Raw genomic sequence first — 22,051 nt, 5'->3', positions numbered from 1 at the left:
TGGCAACAGTTACTTGTAATAAAATTACATTAGTGAGATTTACCAAGAAATTTATAGTTAGGGAATGAAAGATCTTTTATATTATGCTTCCTCCTCTGAAAAGGGAATTAAAATTAATTTTACTTTTATGGCTAAAAATAATAAATCAAAAAAGTTTCACTATTTTTTCCAAGTCTCATCTTACTTGTTCCCTCTGAGGCATTGGCCTATTCCTGTAAGAGAAAATCCAGACTGTGCTCTTAAAATTTGTATTCCCCTACCTTTTATGACAGTACACCCTGTCATGGTTCTCCTTCTGCTTCATTGACTGTTCTTTTCCTTTCCAGCTCTTCTTCTGACTTCTCTAGAAATCTTATTATTCTCCAAGTTAATGTATTTGCAAGGTAGGCTCACTGCTATAACAACAACTATAAAAAACCTCCAATAATTCAGTGGGTTAATACAGTAGAAATTTGTTGCACATTCATGTAACCATCCAATAGTGAGTCCAGGTAAGTGGGGTGTGGTGAGGGATGGGGAATGGGGTACTCTGCTCCATATAGTCATTCAGGAACCCAGGTGATGACATTTCTGCTAACTGGCTTCTAACACTATTCCAAAGTTTGTCAAACCTGAGCATCAACATCCAGCTGAGGCATGGAGAAAACAATGAAAAATAATGTATGTGAGGCTTTTATGGAGTAGGTCTAAAAGTAGCATGAGGTATTCCTGCTCACACACCATTAACTAGAACTTATCAAATAACCACAGTCAACTGAAGGAAGGCTGGGAAATACATTTCATAGCTGTGTCCCTAGCAAAAATAGGAAATGGTCTGCTGATTATCCTGCTGTCTGTCTCAACTCTGTATTCATTCACTTTGGGTAATTTTAATCTTTACCAGAGCTTTATATTATACTTGCCAGTAACTCTCAGACTTATTGCTGAGGATTTGAACTTTTCAATATGTGTGGCTACATTTTCTCTGTTCCATTCTCACTGCCATGAGCTTGCTTAGAGTCTTGATTAGAGCTTGATTAGAATCATTCTTTTCTCAAACATTACAATAGCCTTCCAGTTGGTCCCTCTGCCTACTTCCATCTTACCCACTTTGAATTTATCCGCTGTATCATGTTCATAATTACATTTTCCAAATTGTGAATTGGAAGACCTTCAAAAGATTTACCAAGTAGGAGAAATTGAAGCTTCTTAGGCTACCATAAAGCTTCTCCAAGATCTTGCTGATAAATATGCATTCTTCTTCGTCTTCTAACTCTTTCCTGTAGTCACTCTCCACTTAGCCATACTGAGCCATCTGTTGGGTGACTAAGCTAGTCTGGTCTCTATGCTATTTACTTTACCTATAATGTTCTTCCTTTTCTAATTATTTATCTAGAAAAGTCTATTCATTTTTTTTAGGATTACTAAATATTTATTTAGTAAATAATCAGTTTTATTATGCTAAGATATAACCCAAACTAAGATTCAGTGCAAATTTTAAAATTTTGGCTACTTCATAAGACCCAGAACAGAAAGAATTTAACCTAAACTCCATTGTTTTACCTACACCACATCAAGTGGATTGTGCCAGGCCTCCATAGATGTGATAATTCCAAGTCATTGCCTCATGGAAGATTTAAGCATAAATATTAAAGATCTGCAAGAAAATTACCCATGTGTATACAACAGGGCTGTTACATGAGATTTTTAATGTTGTCCTCTTAAACTCAAATTTGAAGTTAGTTGACTAGTAATGGTACACTTTGCTCAGGCAGCTTAACTGTTTCCAAATGTCCAGATTATATTTAGGAATAAAACATGTTCTAATACTATGTTTGATGTGATCTTTTGTCTTTTAGGCACAAGAGCATATAGAAGAAAGCAGAACTGGATGGGCTGGTGGAGTATGATTTTGTTATCTTTTTCTTTGAACTTCACATTCTCAGCTATCAAAGGACTATTTGCAATATGCCCAACTGGCACTATTTGTTTTCATAGAGAAAAATATCAAAATAAAAAACACATAGGTAGTGATCTCTTGAGTGATTTTGTGCTAGACAATTTCAATATTCATCTTTTTAGAATTCTATCGAAAATAACTCATATTCCTCATGTCCCAATTTTAAGTTTGTCAACTGAATCCTTGATATCTATAACTAATATTACTTTTTAAAGTAATACAATATAGATCATTTTTCAAAATGAAACACAACCCCTGATATGGTAAAATATTTACTAGCCATTTGAATCCAAGAAAAATAAACACATTGGTTATCCTTGTAATTTAAAGACAATCTACCTCTTCTCAAATTTCATATAACATGTACCAAAGTTCATATATGTATACTCTTTCCAGTATTTAGATAATGATTTGGTATCAAATGGGAAAATGTGTGTTTTGTTATTTGTGATCATTTGTGTTTGGAAGTTTAGGATAAGTTTATCCAATAATTTATGGGGATTTTTAATGTAAAATCATGTTTTAGGTAATAGCAATTGTACTCTACATAGTATATAAAGAATAAAAATTAAGACAAGAAAATGAGTGAAGATTGGTAGATGCTGCCACTTTCCACAAACATGTAATTCAATTCAATTAGTATTTGAAGAGGAAAGGCTACTTCTCTAAGTTTTGTACACATTATGTGATGAAAAAGGAAACTCTTAGGATCTGTTTTAACACATTAGCCCTTGATCCAAGGACAATAAAAAATTCAGAAATCAATGCTAAGATGATAAATTATATAAAAATTTACACCTAAATTGGCTAGGAAGAAGATAAATTGTAAAGTGACAATCTTCAAATATTAAAAACTCTTCATTGTACACTTTTTTGTATCCAGTGATTTTGGCTTACATGCTATTGAATGTATGCTTTGTCTTTAATTAAAATACCTCTGTTTTATTCATTAACTAGGGGATAGTTACTTTATTTATTGTATACAGTAAATGTAAATTACATTCTGAGGTAACAAGATAATAAAGATAAGTATGTAATTCAGAAAAAAAAAAAATTCTTCTATTTAAATTCACTTTTCCTACTGTCCTATACAGCACAGGAAAAAATAGTAGTGTTCAGTGAAAGAAAAGTATTCTCTAAATTTTATGGATTCTTAATCAGTCTGAATCTTATCTTTTAGAAAGATAATTCTTAGATTGGTATTTGAAATTTTGAGAAAATAAATTAATCTACCAGTTCACTTACACTACAAAGATTTCTAGTAAAGAATAAAGGGAAGCGAGAATGCTTGAAAATATTCTTTAGTTATGTTCTCCAAGATGACAATATAACTAGATTTACTGTACAGTTACATGAATAATGTAATTTTACAATTAGATCAACAATAATACCAAAAACCCTTTCAAAGACATTATTTAGAGCCTCTATATACATTTATTTTGAAAATGCTGCAGTGTTCAAAACACTCCAAAACATTTTAGAATGCATCTTTTGAAAGCTCCTATTTATAAACATCTTGAGGTCAATTATATCTTAATAATTTAAAAAATCTGTATTGCACCAACCTTGCATTCTCATCAGACTAAACTGAATGAATGAATGAATTGCCTGCAGAGCTGTAGAACTTTTAAGAAAAATACCTATCCTCAGTGGAGGCACATATGTCTCCTTTAAAAGAAAATGAGGTCCTTACATTAAATCAAAAGTCATTCCCAACTAAATCTAGAGAGTAAATGAGTTATTTATCTGGGACATGTGATTTTGTGCCAGATCATTTTAATATTCATAGTTTTATAATTCTATTGGGAGCAACTTATTTTAATGTACTAATCTCAATTTCTTAACATCTATCCAGTAGTCAGTAAAACTTCTAAATTTCAGAAAAGGAAATATCGAAAATTATTTGCAATGATCATTGTCAAGAGTAAGTTTACATCCTCCCAACACATTATCTTTAAATGAATTATTAATTAACTTTTGTAAGTTCTGACTTGCCTTTTGAAAAAGTCTGGCCACAATTTTTATAGCCATAACTCATATATCATAATACATTGTATATTGAATAGCTCCCTTTGACCTATAATCAAACTAGTGACTTAATAAAATTAAGCAGAAAAAAAAACTAGAAATGTGTATGTATTTCAGACATTCATTCAAGTAACAGTTATAAGGTTTTAGTTAAAACATACAGGATAGTCATATTAGTATAAATTTTAAAAGCTATTTTTGATATGTGGTTTCTTTTGCATTTGTGAAAGATATTTAAAATGAAAAAAGACTCTCAGAAATCACCTATGAATTATAAAAGGGACATTAAATGACTGGCTAAAAGTAACTGATCTGTTAGTTGCAGGCTTAGAACTAGCAAATAGGTTTCTGAGGGCTTAACTTACCACTTTTTTCCTCCAATACTGACATATCCAGTCTCTTAATTTAGGATTAATAACCTAACTTCTTTTTGGTATTCAATCAGGAAAAATAACAACAAATTTGCTTTTAGAACATTGTTTTTGGCCTGGTGCTGTGGCTCCCGCCTGTAACCCCAACACTTTGGGAGGTCAAGGTGGGTGGATCACAAGGCCTGGAGATCAAGACCAGCCTGACCAACACGTTGAAACCCTGTCTCTACTAAAAATACAAAAATTAGCCAGGCATGGTGGAGTGCACCTGTAATCCCAGTTCTCAGGAGGCTGAGGCAGGAGAATCGCTTAAACCCAGGAGGCAGAGGTTGCAGTGAGCCAAGATCGCACCACTGCGCTCCAGCTTGGGTAACAGAGCAAGACTCCATCTCAAAGCAAAACAACAACAACAATAAAACAAAAAACATGTTTTTGTTTTTTCTTTTGCCCTGTAAAGAACAGACAGAAAAGTGAAAAGTTAATCAAAGGAAGCTTTTACTTAATTCCTTAAATTTGAAAAATGGGCACTGAAGGCGTTATGCTTAGACTGCAAAGTCTCACCAATTGTTTTAAAATAATTTAAGCAATACACTACACCTTCTTTAGTTGGCAGGAAAAATCCCTTGGTTAAAAAAAAATGAATTTTCTTCTTGATGCTTGAAAGCTTGTGCTTTTGACCAAGTGTTCACTCGGTTTAGGGAATCAGCTTTAGGTCATTTAACAGTTATAGCAAGATATTCCATGGAGGTAAATAATCTCATCTTCCAAGTAAAGTATTTTAAATGGCTTTGCACTTCATAAAGAGATGAGTAATCTATCAGGAAATCTAAGCTTGATAAAGAAACCAGTGTATGGGCTTTGTTAAAACTGAGGAGAACTTAGTGTGCATGCTTATCTAGGGTCCAGGTGTGACTTACAAGAAGCACTTAACTTGGAACACATTATGGGCCTAGCTCTAGCAAAATGCATATGGAAATATTTCACACTCTCTTTACTTCACCCGAGCTACCTGTTCATCTAAAGCAGCTGTCTTCAATGTGTGCAATGAAAGGGGAGAAGATAACAGTCTGCTTATCAGAAATATTCTTCCTGTTTGCCTAATATTTTAAAACATAACACTCTGCCCTGTATTTTTTTCTTTTCAATAAAAATTAAATGTTAAGTTTTAATCTAGAACAAAGCTCCTTTAAAAGTCCCTTAACTTAACTGACTGCAGGCTTGCATACAATTTTTTTTTAATGTGGTACCTTAAAAAATTATGTGATTCAGGTTTTATTTTAGTGATTAAGGCAATATAGAACCAAGTTTTGTGTTTCACAGTGAAGAATAAGAAGGAGACATAGGCTGGGTGTGGTGGCTCACACCTGTAATCCCAGCACTTTGGGAGGCCAAGGTGGGTGGATCAACTGAGGTCAGGAGTTCAAGACCAGCCTGACCAACATGGTGAAACCCCATCTCTACTAAAAATATAAAATTAGCCGGGTCTGGTAGTGCATGCCTGTAACCCAACTACTTGGGGGGCAGAGTCAGGAGAATCTCTTGAACCTGGGAGATGGAGGTTGTGATGAGCCGAGATCATGCCATTTGCACTCCAGCCTGGGCAACAAGAGTGAAATTCCATTATAAAAAAAAAAGAAGGAGACATTATAAGAGGTTACTAATAAGTATGTATATTATCATTTAGCTAAGAGGGTGAAACTTCATTCTGAAATGAGAGGATTTTATTAAAGACTTATAGTAATAAAATTCTACCCACAAAATTGCTAATCAGAATTTCCTATTCCTGGGCCTCTTGGTTATTAATTTCATTAGGAAGTATTAGTCTCGATATGCAAAATCCTACCAAGGTTGGTCTTATTATTAATGAAACTAATGTAGGAATCATGTAAGGAGGCAGCTGTTTCTCATTATTCCTTTTGTTTCATTTTAAAGAAAAACTTTAGACAAGTTAAATGTAGTTGAGTTTATTTGAACAAAAACAACTCATAAATCAGGCAGCACTCAGAACCAGAAGAGGTTCCGAGAGCTCTGCCCAGCAATGTGAGCAGCCAGCTTTTATAGGCCAAACACAGAAGCAAGGTAGATAAATCCCTGGTTGATTATAGCTAGGGGCTCACCTTATTGGGTCATAGAGTGATGAGGCATCTACCTTATTTGGATGTGGTGTGAGATGATGCCTGTCTATGATTGGCTGGAACCCTGTTTACTGGACTTGTGGTTAGGTTTTGGTTTGTATATACTAACGTTGTGTTTCATTATATAGGAACTCAAATTATAAAAACAGCCTCAGATAAATGCCCTCCTATTCATTTGATTTAACTGATTTATGGATTCTAGGTAAATGTGGTAAGACTTGGGGCATGGTATTAGTTTCCTTGGGCTGCTATAAGTTATGGCAAATTTGGTGGCTTAAAACAATATAAATTTATTCTGTCACGATTCTGAAAGCTGGAAGTCTGAAATCATGGTGTCAGCAGAGCTTTGCTCCCTATGAAGGCTCAAGAGAAGAATCCTTCCTTGTCTCTTCCAGCTTCTGATGGCTCCTAGAAATCCCTTGGCATTCTCTGGTTCATAGCTGTATCACTCTAACCCCTGCTTCTGTCTTCAGATAGTCTTCCCTGTATCTCTCAGTGTCCTCCCCTCCTATGAGGACACCAGTCATTAGATTTAGGGCCCACTCTAATCCAGTACAAGCACATGTTTGATTCCTACTTTGATACATCTGGAAAGATTCCTTTTCCAAATAGGGCCACATTCCGTGGCTCCAAGTGGACATGAATTTTGGGGGAACTTAGTCCATTACAGATATCACATCGAATTAGTTGCATTTTAATGTCATACAATTATAATTATTTCATGAAAAATAAGATCAATTGTATCAAAAAGGCATCAAATATGGGGTCATCAGTGACTTCCTCCACTCTCTTCTTGCTCCAAATGGGTCCCACGCTATGTCTCAGCAGGATAGGTATTTGTAGCTAAAAGATACTGGTAACTTTTAGTTGTGGTACTTGATGCAGTTCTCATCTGGAGGGACACCAACTAGAAAGAGCTGGCTTTAAATCTCCTCTGCATGATGTAGAGTAGCTGTTTCCTCATGTAATTCTTTTAATGATTTGCCATCATTTCACCAAACAATGACCAATGGGGTAAAAAAGTCAGCAAATCTAAGACAAGTCAATTAATTTTTTAATGGGAGAAATATGAAGCTATTTTCTGAAGTTTGGTGTAAGAACATTTGCAGAATTAAAGTTATATTTACTATTTAGAATGTTAAGATGTGGCTCTTTCTGTTTTAAGGCACACTAGAGCCTAGCATGCCTTAGGTAGTTAAGTGGTTCCCAGCAAGTTCTGCATGGAGTTACCTGTTAAGAGGTCAAACTGGAGCATTGAGGTCAGTCCACAGTCTTCTACCTGCACTCAAGGAGTAAACCTCCCCCAACATAGGCAACCTTTTTTTCTCAAGTCCAGAAGCCCCTCCTCACCATTAAAAACTGTGGCTAGCAAGCCATGATCTTTTAATCTTTAAAATGTCTTCATTGAATCATTGGCATTAGGTGCTTGGCATCAGACAAATCAAGGATTAAAAGAGGTATAAGTCTTAATGAGCATCACACTATGGTCAAATACCTCATTTTAAAGTGTGGTTTGGTTAAATATCAACATTTATTTGTGATTATTTTACCTCTGTTTCAAACCACATAAATTTCAACTTCGAAATTTAATCAAATTAAACATTATAAATCCAAGGGAATACAGTAGCGACCAAGCAGTGATTGGCATGTTCAAGTGCCTGTTAGAATCACTACATACGCTGTTTATCTGAAAGAATGGGATTTCAGATGTGAATGACAGAAGACAGGGGAGTCAAGACATTCTGATTTCTATAACTATGACCATACATCGCTTTTATATATTAAAAAAAAAAAATCTACGGTTTAAGTTTGGTTTGTCTTTTGAATATAACCTCTGTTAATTTTTTTCAGTTCTTTGTTTCAACACCAGTTTTCAGCTATGATGCCATTTCATACTACAAAATATTTAGCGACAAGGATGGCTACAAACATATTCACTATATCAAAGACACTGTGGTACGTTCCTTCCAAGATTTATCTCCTCAAAGATCATTCACTTGAGGTTGCTCAAATAACGCTCAGTTTCACACAACATAATGTTTGTCTTTTTATAGGAAAATGCTATTCAAATTACAAGTGGCAAGTGGGAGGCCATAAATATATTCAGAGTAACACAGGATTCACTGTAAGTATTGCACGAAGCGCGATGCACCATTCAGGTTTTAATTGGCACCGATGGACGTAAATGATACTGTACCAACTCTCTTAGTTGAGAAGATTTTTGTTACTCTATAATTCAGACAGTTGTGAGTTCATTTATGATTGTACATTTTAAAATAACTAGTCGAAATGATTTCCTTTTGGAAAAAAAGTCTTCAGTAGGTGATAATTTCTTCTCTGATACTTGGTAGGTGATTATATAAAAAGTATATCATTTTAAAATAATAACTGGCTCTAAAGGCAAATTTTACTCTTCACCACTTGAAGCAATGAGCAAGTTTCAAAATTCCCTGGAGGGCAGCCCATAGATATGGAGCATCTTTTGTAGTGATTCATTGTTATATAAGTTTAACATTATTATTTATAACAGCTATCATTTATGGAGCAATTACGGTGTACCAGATACTGTAAAGTAGAAATGATTATCCTAAGTTTGTAGATGAGAAAAGGGATACTCATAAAATTTAATTAACTTGGCCAAAGGCCACAGTTAGTTAGTAGCAGCCTAAGATTCAATTCTAAAGCATTAAATCTAAGGCTGTTATTATTAACCTCAACAGGGGACTGCTTTCTCACAGTTCTTTCCTCTTTAGTCCATTCCGCATACTATCTAAATAAACCATCTTCAAATAATCATTTATGATGAAACTTCTCTAATCCCCAAAGTATACTTTCTATCATTTCGAATCGCCTGCATCTAGGAGTCCTCTCTTAGCGTTCAAAATCTGCCAGCTATTAACTGGAATTCTGGGAACAAAAGGTGAAGACCATTAGTCCAGACTCATGGGATAAAAGCTTTTCAGAAGTCTATTGCCAATCTTCGGAATTCTTTGAATGAAAGGCAAAGGTGTCTGGACATTCTTTGGAGCAGCCATTAAAATCACTAGAGTAAAGGGGAGTGACATGTTCAAAACAGGAGGAAGATTCATCTCAGGCATAATGTGTTGAGGAAGTGGGGAAAAACTGAAGGTGGAGAGCCCCAGTTCTGGTCATAAGAGGTGTGAACTAGAATAGTGGCAATGCAGTAGATGCTCTGAAGACAAAACTGCACCTCCTTCTTTGTTTGCATCCGTAGCACGGCACCTGACACAGAGGAGTTCAATACATACTCTCTAGAAATGGAAGAGAGAATGGGGTAGATGGTAAAAACAGATGGAGGCTAAACAGGACTGGCAAAGCAAGACTGTGAAGGAAAAGAGAGCGAAAAGAGGGAAACTGGACTCCACTGCAAGGGTTAGAAAGGGAGACAATCAGGGAAGCTTCTACATAACAAGGAAGCAGCAGGGGGATATTGGAGAAAGATCCTGAGTCCTTTTTTCACAGGTAGTTTGAGATGATGTGGGGAAGGCAAGGGAAAGTGACGATGGGAGTCATGCGAAGTTAGTAAAGATGCATAGAAAGATGTTAGTTTAGGAGATACATTTGGTACTATAAATGAGTTTTATTCCATTGCTTTTTTCTTTTACTTGGTGCTAATAAGATTTTCATGGTATCTAGGATGCAATGAGAACTGGACTGCCTAATTGTCCTGAGATTTAAACCAAACTTCGGTTATTCCAAACTTTTCACATTCCTGGGGGCGAAATCACTGTTTCTGATACTCAGATGTACACACAGCAGAGTGAAAAACGTGTCATGAAACTGTATTTCCCACTTCACAGCTATTTTAAGACAGATTAGAATCAGAACCTGGATACTTAAGTAGCAAACGTGTTCTCCCATGACTTGTTTTGCATCTGGCTAAATGTACATGCCCTGTGTGTGGTATCCAGTGTGATATCCTCGATTAGTAGCCGACCTGTCTATTGACAGGGCTTCTATAAAATGAATTCCAGGTGCACTCAGAATCACAGATAAAATCAAATAATACAGTACAGATTAACAAGTAAATTGTTAATTAATTAAACTAGTTAATTAAACTGTTCTTAATCATGGAAAAGACAAGGTGCGATATTAATCAAATGTCTTAGTTTATTTTGCATGTCTCATAATGAATCAGAATATAATATACCTATAATAAAAAGAATATCAGCATAATTTGATCCTCTGCTGATGATTTGGAAGTCAGAATAAGTAACAAAGTTTAGTTATGAATGGCAGTTATTTGTGTACCTAAGCACCAATTAACAAATAGCTTAATTAGATGAATGCTTATCTATGTTAATATATTAGTAACAATCATATTATCACTTATTTATCAACACTTAATAATTTCTGAATATATTTTCAGGTTTTATTCCAGCAATGAATTTGAAGATTACCCTGGAAGAAGAAATATCTATAGGTAATTTATATCCATTCATTCTGATATTTCTATATGTTTATATTTTAATATTAAAAGTCATCATCTCCAGGAGATGGAAAATATTTTTAAAGTGTGGGATGTAATAAAAATCATTTATGAACTGAGAGGAAACATTTGGAGAATGTTGTATACTACATCAGTATTAAAAACACACACTCTCAAAATGTTAGCCAATTCAAAATATTTGTTTTCAAATGGATAAAACAAGGAATTTGAATGCTCATCTACATGCTAAATACTATTTTGGTACTAAACACTTTAACTACATGTAGAGGTAATTGAGGGCATTTCTTTATTGAACACACATTTATTGAATACCTAGTATGAACCAGGCATTGTTTTTGTTCTTACAATATGTCATTTCCTTTACTGTGGCTCACTTTGGCATAACTCATCTCCATTCCTTTATTAGGGTTTAAGTTTAGTCCAGCTGTCCCCTTGATGATTTAAATGGTGCCCTCGACAGCCCTTTGTGGATGTGGAAAGAAAAACAATAGTTACTACATGCTGATAGTCTATTATATGCCAGGCACCTTTTAATCTGACTTACCTATGTAACTTCATTTAATTCCTACAGCACTAGGAGGCAGGTAATGCTGTTGAAGCTAGGATTTGTACCTGGGCATGCTGATCTCTGAGTCCTTGCGCTTAACTACCTCCCTGATGTTTCCAAGGTCACACCCAAATGAGGACATATGCCAGCATACTAACCCTAACAGAGGAAATGCGAAATGAGAAAATAAGAAATTTTCCCTCTGTCATATTTCTTCGTTCCCTCCTGGATCGTGATCTTACTTTATGTGTTAAGAGGAGTCACTCTCTGGGTCCAGCAATGTGTCTGGCCTGGCCACCCTCTGCCATGCCCAAGGCAAAGTCAGGGACAACAGCAAAAGAAACTCAGAGGTGGCACAAGAAACCCTGACAGCTACCAGAGGTCCTGACCTGCCCAGACCCTGGCATGACATCATCTAAACTCCTCCACATGGAATTCTGATTCTGAGGGTATGGGATAAGGTCCCTGAGTCTGTGTATTAAAGCCAATCAATCACCCTGTTCAGAAACCACACAGATGGCTCTGCAGGGTGAATGTGGGGCCAATGTGGGCCATGCAGATTGGCTTGTGTAGACTGTGTGGAGGGGGCATTCCCAATCTGAGCTTCCATGAGCCCAAATTTCCTACTGAAAGGAATGAAGGCACAGAAGGCACTTAGAACTGTGATTTCTTGTTTCCAATTTGCTTATTATTAATTTCCCCTTCCTGATGTATGGTAAGAACAGGGACTCTTTCTTGGTAATACTGCCAGTTTTTCCTTGTATGTTTTGCCATGGGGTGGGAAAAGAGAGATAAGAAGATGAAGAACTATGCATTCGCAAGCACTTTGTGAAGAGTAAGACTTGAATGGTTATGGGAAGTGAATACCTCACTGCCATTTGAGGTGTTAGATATTTCTCCCACTCCAGGGAAACCACATAGGGCTTCTTCCTCAAGGTTTGTGCCTATTAAGGCAAAGATGGATCAAAAATCAAGCTACATCAAAATACTGTAATTCCCCTTTACTTTAAATGATATTGGCAACAGAAAAATAGAGTGGGTTTGATGTCAATATGTAAATTAGTCACTTTACATGGAGTAGTACATTTTGATAAATACAATCTCAAAATTTCAGCTTAGTTTTATTTTCATTTCCCTCTAGAATTAGCATTGGAAGCTATCCTCCAAGCAAGAAGTGTGTTACTTGCCATCTAAGGAAAGAAAGGTGCCAATATTACACAGCAAGTTTCAGCGACTACGCCAAGTACTATGCACTTATCTGCTATGGTAGGTAACGGACCTCACATAAGCGTACCATCCCCATGGCCACTGTTGTCATCCTCATCACCTCTATCTGATCAATTCTTAGCTACAGTTAACGAGCACCTGTTATATGTAACAATCTTATCTTGTGCTTGGGGAAAAAAAAATGAAGGGATGATAGGAAGGCATTATTATCTTCACTTTTTTGCAACTGGGGAAACAGAGCTTGGGGGAACAGAGCAATGTGCCAAATGTCCACACTGCTGCTAAGCACCAGCCAGGATTAAAGCAAGGGTCTGTTGCCTCTAAGTCCCATGCTCTTAACCACCACATTCTGCAGCACTAAGATTGCATGCAGAGGCAACCTACCAGCTAGCCTTGGCAGGATTTGAGCAACAGCAGAAAAACAAGTGTTCTCTGATAAAATGGTGGCTGGACTTTCGGCCCCACTTGCCCAGAGAAACGTCAAACCCTCACAACCCCGGGAATGAACAATGGCTTAGAAACCTGAGATCCCCACCTCAGAGGTCAGTCAGTCTTAAACTGTAGTTTCAGTAGGGATAGAAAATGAACGTTTGTCACTCAGTTTGCCCATTCTAAATTTGGAAAACATTGTTAGCAATGGATTCAAATATAAAAACCCATAGGTAATAAAACACAGAAAACATTTCCTGATTGTTTAGGTTATATGTACATTTAATGAATAATTTCTACCCATATAATTTTATTTTATGCACAAGCTTTTATCTATATCTTGAGCATCTGGCAAACAATAAAACAGGTTAGGTTAAGAGGCCAATATAGATCAGTGAAATATATTGGGGTCTAAGTAGTCATTATGGGGACTTGGGAATCGCTAATTCTCCAATCTCTGTCACTTCCCCCCAGCTTATTCCTGTTTGGGAGCTGGGAGATAGAGTACTTGGAAAAGGTATCACAAAATGTGTGCTACCCTCCTATTTTGGTATCAGCTCCCCTGGTAGGGGTATGTGGCTTAAAAAGAACAAACGGAATCTTTGACTACTTGATATCCCTGCTCAGTTGCAGAGGCCCTGAAGATCCCATAAAGGAAACCAGAATGAAGGCTACCCTAACATGCCACTTCCCTCAGTCCAGCCACCTGGCCCCTGAACCTGAGCTGCAGCTCCTTTGACTATGTGGACATGAATAAGCATTTTAACCCAAATGCTCTCTTCAAGATAGCACAAAGATGTCAGTTTGAAATAACACTTTCATAAAATGTTTGGTCAGTGGCATCTTTGAAATGTCAAGAGATTGTTGTTCATGACCATATGCGCTGATTGTGGTTACTGGCATTTAAAGGTATACATTAAATGTCCCTCTCAAGTTATATGCAACATTTTTCAACCCAAGCTATGTATTTATGCAACATAGATTGAAAGCTTACATGCCAGGCACATAGTATCATTGAGCTAACCATACTGAGTCATCTGTTTATCTATCTTTTTCTCCTGAAAGGCAAGGGCTACTTTCTTTTCATCTTTGTATTCCTAAGACCAAGAAGAATGTCTAATATATAACAGACATTCAATATTTGTGGAATTAACATAGGTATGAGGTAATATCAAAGCATTGCTGTCCCTTGCAAAGTCTTCCAAAAAAACTGGTTTTATGCTGATGTATTTGCTGATGAATGCATCAGTGACACGACATTTACCTTCATGTATTTATATATGTATATGTTCTGCATTTGTATAATGCTTTAATGTTTTGGGAAGGCATTATCCCACATTTTATATTACTTTGTCTTCCTAATATCTACTTGAGCCTATGTGCCCACTGAAGAGATGAAGAATAAAAGCCTAAGCTCTCATCAAAAGTTGGTGGAAGAGTCCTTTCTAGAACTTGAATCGCCTGACTTTTCCACCACTCACTCTTCCTCGGCAGTATGGTAATTTCCCATTTAGCAAAAAATATACTGTGTGGGAAGCATCACATCGTCTGGTGTTTTTGAAGCTCCAGTAAAATGAGTCACTGCGCCATCATAGGAAAAACCTTGAAATCTTTCCCTTCAGGACTAAGAGTAAAGCCTCATTATGTAACTTCAAACTCTCCCGAGGGATGGTGAGTAAGTCCCAGATGACAGGATAAAAACAGGTAAAATCATATTGATAATGCTGATGGAACAAAAGCATACAAGGTAGGTTTCTCAAGGACTGATGTTTAGGCTGCTATGATCATACACTCCGTCCAGTGTCAAATGCAGTCAGTCATTAATTTGTCTCCTTTTTTAGGAAAAAAAAGGAAAAAGATATGCAAGTTTCCATTATTGAAACTACGTACCCATGAAAATTCCACAAGTTAGATACTAGTTGTTTAGTCTAGAAATTTAGATTCATGCTCACATCTTTATATACTGACCGAAAATGTAATATGTGTGTTTGTCCTTTTTCATAACTTTGATGAAAAACTGACCAAAATGAAAATCTCTGCAATAACATTCTATACAATTCTGAGATTCCACACAGGAACCTTTGGGTCTTGAGGGAGCCTAATAAATATTTTCCCTTTTTCTCATTTCCAAATTAGACTAGGATTCAGATGGGAAACCAAAATATTATCTTTATTATTTGTAAAGGCTAGTTGTAAAATGTGGTAAAGCTGTGTGGCTTTCCAATACCCAATATTGCACCCCAGAATTATACTTGCACAAATATGGGTACAACAGGGCAGCCACAATCTTCCCCCATGGGGCCTGGCACTGGCACAAGTATAGCACTGAGGAACAGATCAAAAGCGTGTTCTCTGCAGGCAGAAAGATGCCAAAAGCAAAACAGAAGGAGCTACTCATACCCAAGTCTTCTCAGAACTCCACAAAAAATTCATTTTTCCTCTGCTTTGCATGAGCCAGGCGTGCTATTCTAATGGGTTCCCGCCACACAGAAGGCAGCATCCTCACCTGTATCTGGGGACAGCAAATGAACATCTACCCCCAACCTCCACATTTGTTGCTTTTAACCTATTGAGTGCCCGAGGAAATTTACTCTTAAAAGGTATACTTCCAGACATTGTTTGATTCTATAATTCAGGTAAGGAATAATTAGTTAGTTTTTAATTATTTGTAGGTCTTGTTAAAATGGCCAGTTTCTGCATAGAGAAGCTGAATGCATCTTGGACTATGTAGTGGACACTGGTGTGCCAGCCAGATCCCTTCATCCCCATCTTCAGGACTGACTTGCTCATTTCTCCAGCTGCTGAGAGTGCTAGTGGCTCATGACTCGCAGCTGACCACCCCCACTCCTACCTTCCCTCCACCACACACTGGAGTTGTCTCTTCTCCCAGACCACATCCAATGATTGCTCCATGCTAGAGGTTAAAGGCCAGCCTTGTTGCCCAACTGAAGACAACTGTACAAGTCATCTAGGGGTCTTTATGTGACAGTGCTGACCTCCACCTTCCTTCCCTGCCCTATTCTTTCTCCCCTTCACCCACAAGTGTGCATCTCAACACCACCCCCAAAACTTCCTTCCAGAACTGCTTCCCAGGTACCTGTCACAGCATATTTTTAAAGGAAGTATATCCCATATAAAGTATATCCCATATAAAGGAAGTATATCCCGTGTATTACTGCATGGAAAAAATACTGGATTTTACCCATCCAAATAAACTGAATATTGAACCAAGAAGCCAGATTGAAGATACAATCTGGGTACTGGTGAAGGTTATTTGATAATAAAGACACAGCCAAAACTGGCCCAATACAGCATGACATCTTCCCAGAAGGCCATTTGTCACTGCAGCTTCTGGGGTGCATTTGTGTAATTAGATATTAACAATTCAGGATTAGTCTTGGAAAAGTGCACAGGCAAGGCTTCTCTCACAGCTGTTCTTTGAATGGGCTCTGATCTCATGTTTGTTTAAATTAACTTAAAAGTGATGTTTTCTTTTTTATGGGGAAAAAATAGCTGCAGAATTAAAAGATGTACTGGCACTTGACACTAATCATAAATACAACCAGCAGCCCATCTTGAAAACAAAGTGTTATTTTAACACTAAGCCATGATTTTGTTTTCATCCTGCACACAGGCCCGGGCATCCCCATTTCTACCCTTCATGATGGACGCACTGATCAAGGTACTCTCTCTTGCATGCTATTTATCTTGTCTCAAGAAATCCTGAAATCTCTGTGATACTCCGCTAGAGAAAGCAGGACAGTTTTCCCACACCAAGGGTAACTGCAACGGAATCCTGTTATCATACAACTTATTACTGCACAGATTTGGATATTATTTGGGTCAAACATGATCCTATGAAATTTAATAATTCTTTGCAGTGAGAACCTGGCATAACACAGATGAGTTATATCAGAGAGTTTAATTCTATCTTCTCCAATCAGCCTTATAAAAAGCACAGATTAGAATTGGGAAAAAACTTAGCACATTCAGTACGATCTTCCTTCCAAAATAGAATTCCTAGGATTTTTTTTGCTCAGGGGGTTGGGAGTAGGGGATTGTTTGTGTGTGTGTGTGGGGGGGGGGGTGGCAAGGAGGGGTAACATCCCAAACCGGAAACAAATTCTGCATGTAACTTCTTCATTTCAGAGCAGAGGGTGACTGGCATGCCAGCTTTTTTTTGTTTTAACAGCTACATCACATTGTTGTCATGTATGAATGCCCTGAAATTTAGAGGCTTTTTCCATTTTCAACTGCTATTAAGGCAGTCCTCCTGTGTCCTGTATTTGTGATACGGGTTCAAAATAGTTCACATCTCAAAGATGACCGTTTTTGCTCTCAACAGAGTTGTCCAAGTGTCTAATTGTTCTGATACGTTTCCTGCTGGCTGTCTATTATATTTTGATTTACTATTAAGCAACATTATAGGTTGGAGTTGTTTGAGGCCAGGGACAATGAGGCAGATGCCATTTTCTTCAGCACTCGTGCCTGCGATTGTCCCTGGACAGCTTTGGTGACAAGTCAGGAGACTGCCTTGGGATTAGTTTGGCTGTCAGTTCAATGGCTCAAGTATAGGTGAAAATAATGAGAAAAAAACTAGAGTTGATTCAGGAACTCTGGACAGGACAGGCATTGTAATTATGGGACTGTGAATTTAGTTTCATTTTAAGGGTTTTTTTTTAAACCTTGTGTCTAATAAGGAAATACTTTTAAGAATAACAGGTTTTATTTCTTAATTTGACCACCTCAGTCAGTGAGATTGATTTCAAGTCGACAAGGATTTGTTTTAATAGAAATCACCATCAGCGTATAATTCTAATTTTATGATGACTACAAAATAATGGCCAGCCTTTCTTTTTCCATACCATAAATTTCTACCTTCGTGAGATCCTTATTAGATTCCTGGCAAATCTCTGTACTGATTTTGAAGCTCCATTACTTTACTGACTATTTACAAAATAGGTAGTGTTCGTGTCAACCTCAGATATGTCTGACATAATTAAGTAAGTGCTAACTGAAAAAAATAGAATTCAAATTCTTTCAGAGCACAGTTCCACAACTTGCCTAATGTGAATTATTCTCCTGTATTCATTATAAATACAGATTCGCAGGCCTTCCCCAAAGATTTTAATACGGTACATCTTAAATTATGCTTGAAAATTTGTATTTTTAACAGTAAATGTTCAGCTGCTGATTTGCAGCAGACACTGTGTCTCTTATTTACATTGAATTTGGTGTCAGCAATCTCTATTCAACAAATATTTATGGAACTTCTACCACATTAAGCCAGACACTGCACTAGGTCCTGGGTCTATCTATAAAATAAAGAGATTCCAGGTTAGACAATGTCCTTGTCCTCAATGAGGTTATAAATGAGTGGGGAATATGAACATGGAAATGGGCAGTTACAATACAGCGGGGTAAGTTCTAAGATAGGAGAGCTACAGAAAGCCTGGAAGCACAAAGGAAGAGCAGCTCATCTGAGTTGAGGGGTTAGGAAATGTTTCCTAATGATAGCTACCACAAACCTGAAACTCATGAATATGGCATAGGTGTTGATGCTGTTTGGATAACTGGCTTGATATTAATGTTTTTTTATTGAAATAGAGGACTCATTGTGGAGACCAGCCTTTGGGATGATGATGAATTTTGTTTTCAATGTTGAGTTTGAGAGGCCGATGGGATATCTAAATGGAGCTGCTCTGTAGTGACATCATTTTGCATCTGGATGCCAGAAGATCAGTTTGGACTGAGATAATGATGAAAATCATTAGTTTATGGAGCACATGGTTACTAAGGCCTTAGAAGTGAATGATACTCATATCCTGAATGGACAAAACAAGAGTGGACAGAGTTAGTAGAGAGTGAGCCTACAACACAACTGTATGGAACATCAACACTGGAGAAATGGAAGGAGAAAAATGAGCCTGGAGAGGAGACCAAGAGGGAACAGAAGGAGAGGGATAAACTTGAGAGTATGGTATTGTGGAAAGCAGGGGAGGAGAAGAGCTCAAGGAGGAGGAAATAAGCAGCTGTGTCAGATGCTGCAGAGAGTGAAGGAAGACTTGCTCTAAATTAATGGACTCAGCAAGAGGGAGATTGACATTAGCTTGGTCTGAGCCGTTTCAGTGGAGCAGTGGAGGTGGAAGCCAGATTAAAGCAAAATTAGGTCTGCATAAGTAAGTTTAAAAAAGGCAGTATTTCCAGTTGGTCTGTGATGAGAAGAGGGGATTGGTGGGATGGAAGCTGTAAAAGATTGTTGTAGGTTTAATTCTGTTTTTGAAAGAGGATAAACATTTGAGTATGAGTAAATGTTGATAGAGGAAATCAGGAGAAAAAAATGGATTGAAAACTTAGAGGAGGGAGGTTCCTAAGAAGTTGAGAGAGGATGCAATTCACAGAGAGGTGAGGAGATTAACATCTTGTGATGGGATGGGAGAGAATAAAGAAATTGTTAGTATAGTTGTATGAAAGTTGGAACATAATGAAATGGTTTTATTTTCCCTGCAAAGAGGGGGAAGGTTATCTGAAAATAGCAAGTAATACTTGAACCAGATTCTATGGGAATCCAGAAGAGCTGGAATTGACAGGGAGGGCCTAGTTAAAGGTTAGTTGCTTTGGGCACAGAAAATGCTCATTAAAATTAACCAATTCATGACATGCCCCTATTAATCAGCCTTTCCATGGATTCTTTACATAATTTAATTAATGAACAATATAGGATAGTAAAACGATTCAAAAAGAAATCAAGTATAAGATCCATCATTCTGACAACTCAATTTTATTACAATGAAGAGTCTACAAATACATATGGAGCATATACTTCATGCCAGATACTAGGTACTGTGTGTGCAGGGTACTGAGTATACAGTGATGGGTGAAAGAGTAAAAGGTACAGTTTGACCTGTACTCCCCTTGCTAGGTTATAGGTTTTTAACGCACAGCCTTATTGAGAAGCCAGCTGCCACCTCTCACTTCCCCCACAGCCCTGTGAGAGTGTTTGTGCTCCAAAAGATGAAAAAATTGCCCACTCACTATCCATAAAAATGCAACTCTGAACCATAAAAGCATTTAGATTAAATTTGGCATTTCATTAAGTCATGTATCAGAACAGTTCAACAGCTAAGAACAGAATGGAGAAGGAGTCAAAGCCATAAGAACATGACAACACCCAGATATTGTCTCCTACTTCTAGTGCTTGTGGTAAAATAATGCAAATAGTAATCAGTCAATCAAACAGCCACCATGTGTGCTTGGTCCACACAGGAGTCTCTTTATCCATGGCAGCTCCACACACAGAATACACGCAAGAATGAAGGGGTTGGCTCTACTGTACTTAGAATTATGTATTCATTTTACTTTTTTGGTTTTAATTTTTAAGGTGTCATAAGTATCTCTTCCCTGATGGATTACCCAAAGTTAATGTGAAATTCATTATGTATCTTATACAAATCATACCCAAAACATCTATACTTGTGCTAAGATTAAATATAACATGTTGGAGCAAAATGCCATGAGTATATGAAAACTGAGAGTTACAAGAGAAGTGGTTTGGCAAATTTAGTATAGTTACAAGCACTCCTCCAGTTCCCTCTCTTCAGAGACCACTCTTTCAAAAAGGCATAAAAACAAGAAATCCATGGACATCTTTTGCAGCAATAAACATATCTCACAAGTCATCCAGCCCCTCTTTTAAAAGATAAAGCTAGAACTTCACCTATTTGAAAGATTAACTTTTCTAGAGAAGATGCTGATGTCAATCCCAGGTTCAAAATAAAGTCTATAAAAACCCTCTATTGCTAGAAACCTATTTGCATCTATTACCAATCTACAGATTCAGAAGATCAATGGATTTGTTCCTTTTCAAATATTAAGGTGTGAAATACAACTGTGTTCAAGCATAAATAGTAGTTTTTAGATTTTTAAAGGTTTAAGACAGAGAAAGAGCATATTGTGTGTATATATGTATTGTTGCCTTACTCAGATATATAACTATCTTGAGAGAAAGGATTTGAAAGAATAGCATACACAGTAATTCAATTTCCAAAAAAGGGAGAATATCCTATATTAATCAAGTGCAACAGGAAAAGGATAAGAAAAAAACATTTCAAAAATCACAGAGATAATATTCAACTTTATACATTGAAAATTAAAAAACAAATTTTGTAATTACACAATTAATTATTTTAAATTTGAAGACTTAGGAATCTGGATTATATTTCCACTACATTTTTTTTTAGTATATGACAAAAGAAATGTCACCTACTTAGGTCATGGCTTTAAACTTAAAAACAAAACAGTTTTAGATGGAAAAACATGGTTGAATAAACATTGTTGCTCCTGTGATTTTGCTCAAAATGTGTTTTGATGCCATTAGGATTAAATAAGGAGATAGTGATTAAAATATGATGTCCTTCACAAGCTTGTATCTGCTCTAAAGCCTGGATTATAAATACATTTGTCAATATGAAACTTCTTAAGCAAGCATTTCACAGTTTCAGTTTCACCCATATTGAAGTCAAAGGAATTTTAAGGAAAAAATTGTTCATGGAAATACTATTGATTAAAAATGAACATTTAACTTTTTTCAGAAATTAAAATCCTGGAAGAAAACAAGGAATTGGAAGATGCTCTGAAAAATATCCAGCTGCCTAAAGAGGAAATTAAGAAGCTTGAAGTAGATGAAATTAGTAAGATCTTTTAAAAACTTTTCATTTATAGATATGAAGCTGAGCAATTTTCTTGCTTTTAAAAAAGTATAGGGTAAACATTAGAGTGCAAATTCTGTGATCTATTAATCTTACAGGATTTCATTTAAAATAATCTTATTCTAACAATATTTAGTTTTATTAAATATCTTTAATACATTTGTGAATATGGTTGATCTTATACCTTTTCAATAGC

At 36.6% G+C, this 22,051-nt stretch overlaps 1 protein-coding gene across 3 annotated transcripts in view; it reads left to right on the top strand.

The window, feature by feature from the left end:
• LOC108317475 (fibroblast activation protein alpha) overlaps positions 1–22,051 on the top strand; it is a 95,297-nt gene that overhangs the window by 54,908 nt on the left and 18,338 nt on the right. For 2 of the 3 annotated variants that reach the window (XM_017547989.2, XM_017547982.2), the window contains 7 exons: positions 1,839–1,883; positions 8,325–8,429; positions 8,528–8,598; positions 10,864–10,917; positions 12,633–12,757; positions 16,782–16,829; positions 21,739–21,837. In XM_017547989.2, coding sequence (XP_017403478.1) covers positions 1,839–1,883; positions 8,325–8,429; positions 8,528–8,598; positions 10,864–10,917; positions 12,633–12,757; positions 16,782–16,829; positions 21,739–21,837 — 547 coding nt within the window. The remainder of the gene's footprint in view (positions 1–1,838; positions 1,884–8,324; positions 8,430–8,527; positions 8,599–10,863; positions 10,918–12,632; positions 12,758–16,781; positions 16,830–21,738; positions 21,838–22,051) is intronic. The other variant, XM_037745649.1, reaches the window with a different exon arrangement.

The sequence above is a fragment of the Cebus imitator genome, unplaced genomic scaffold (genome assembly GCF_001604975.1).
Source record: "Cebus imitator isolate Cc_AM_T3 unplaced genomic scaffold, Cebus_imitator-1.0 Scaffold10, whole genome shotgun sequence".
Classification (NCBI taxonomy): Eukaryota; Metazoa; Chordata; class Mammalia; order Primates; family Cebidae; genus Cebus; species Cebus imitator.
This window is presented reverse-complemented; position numbering and strand designations above follow the sequence as displayed.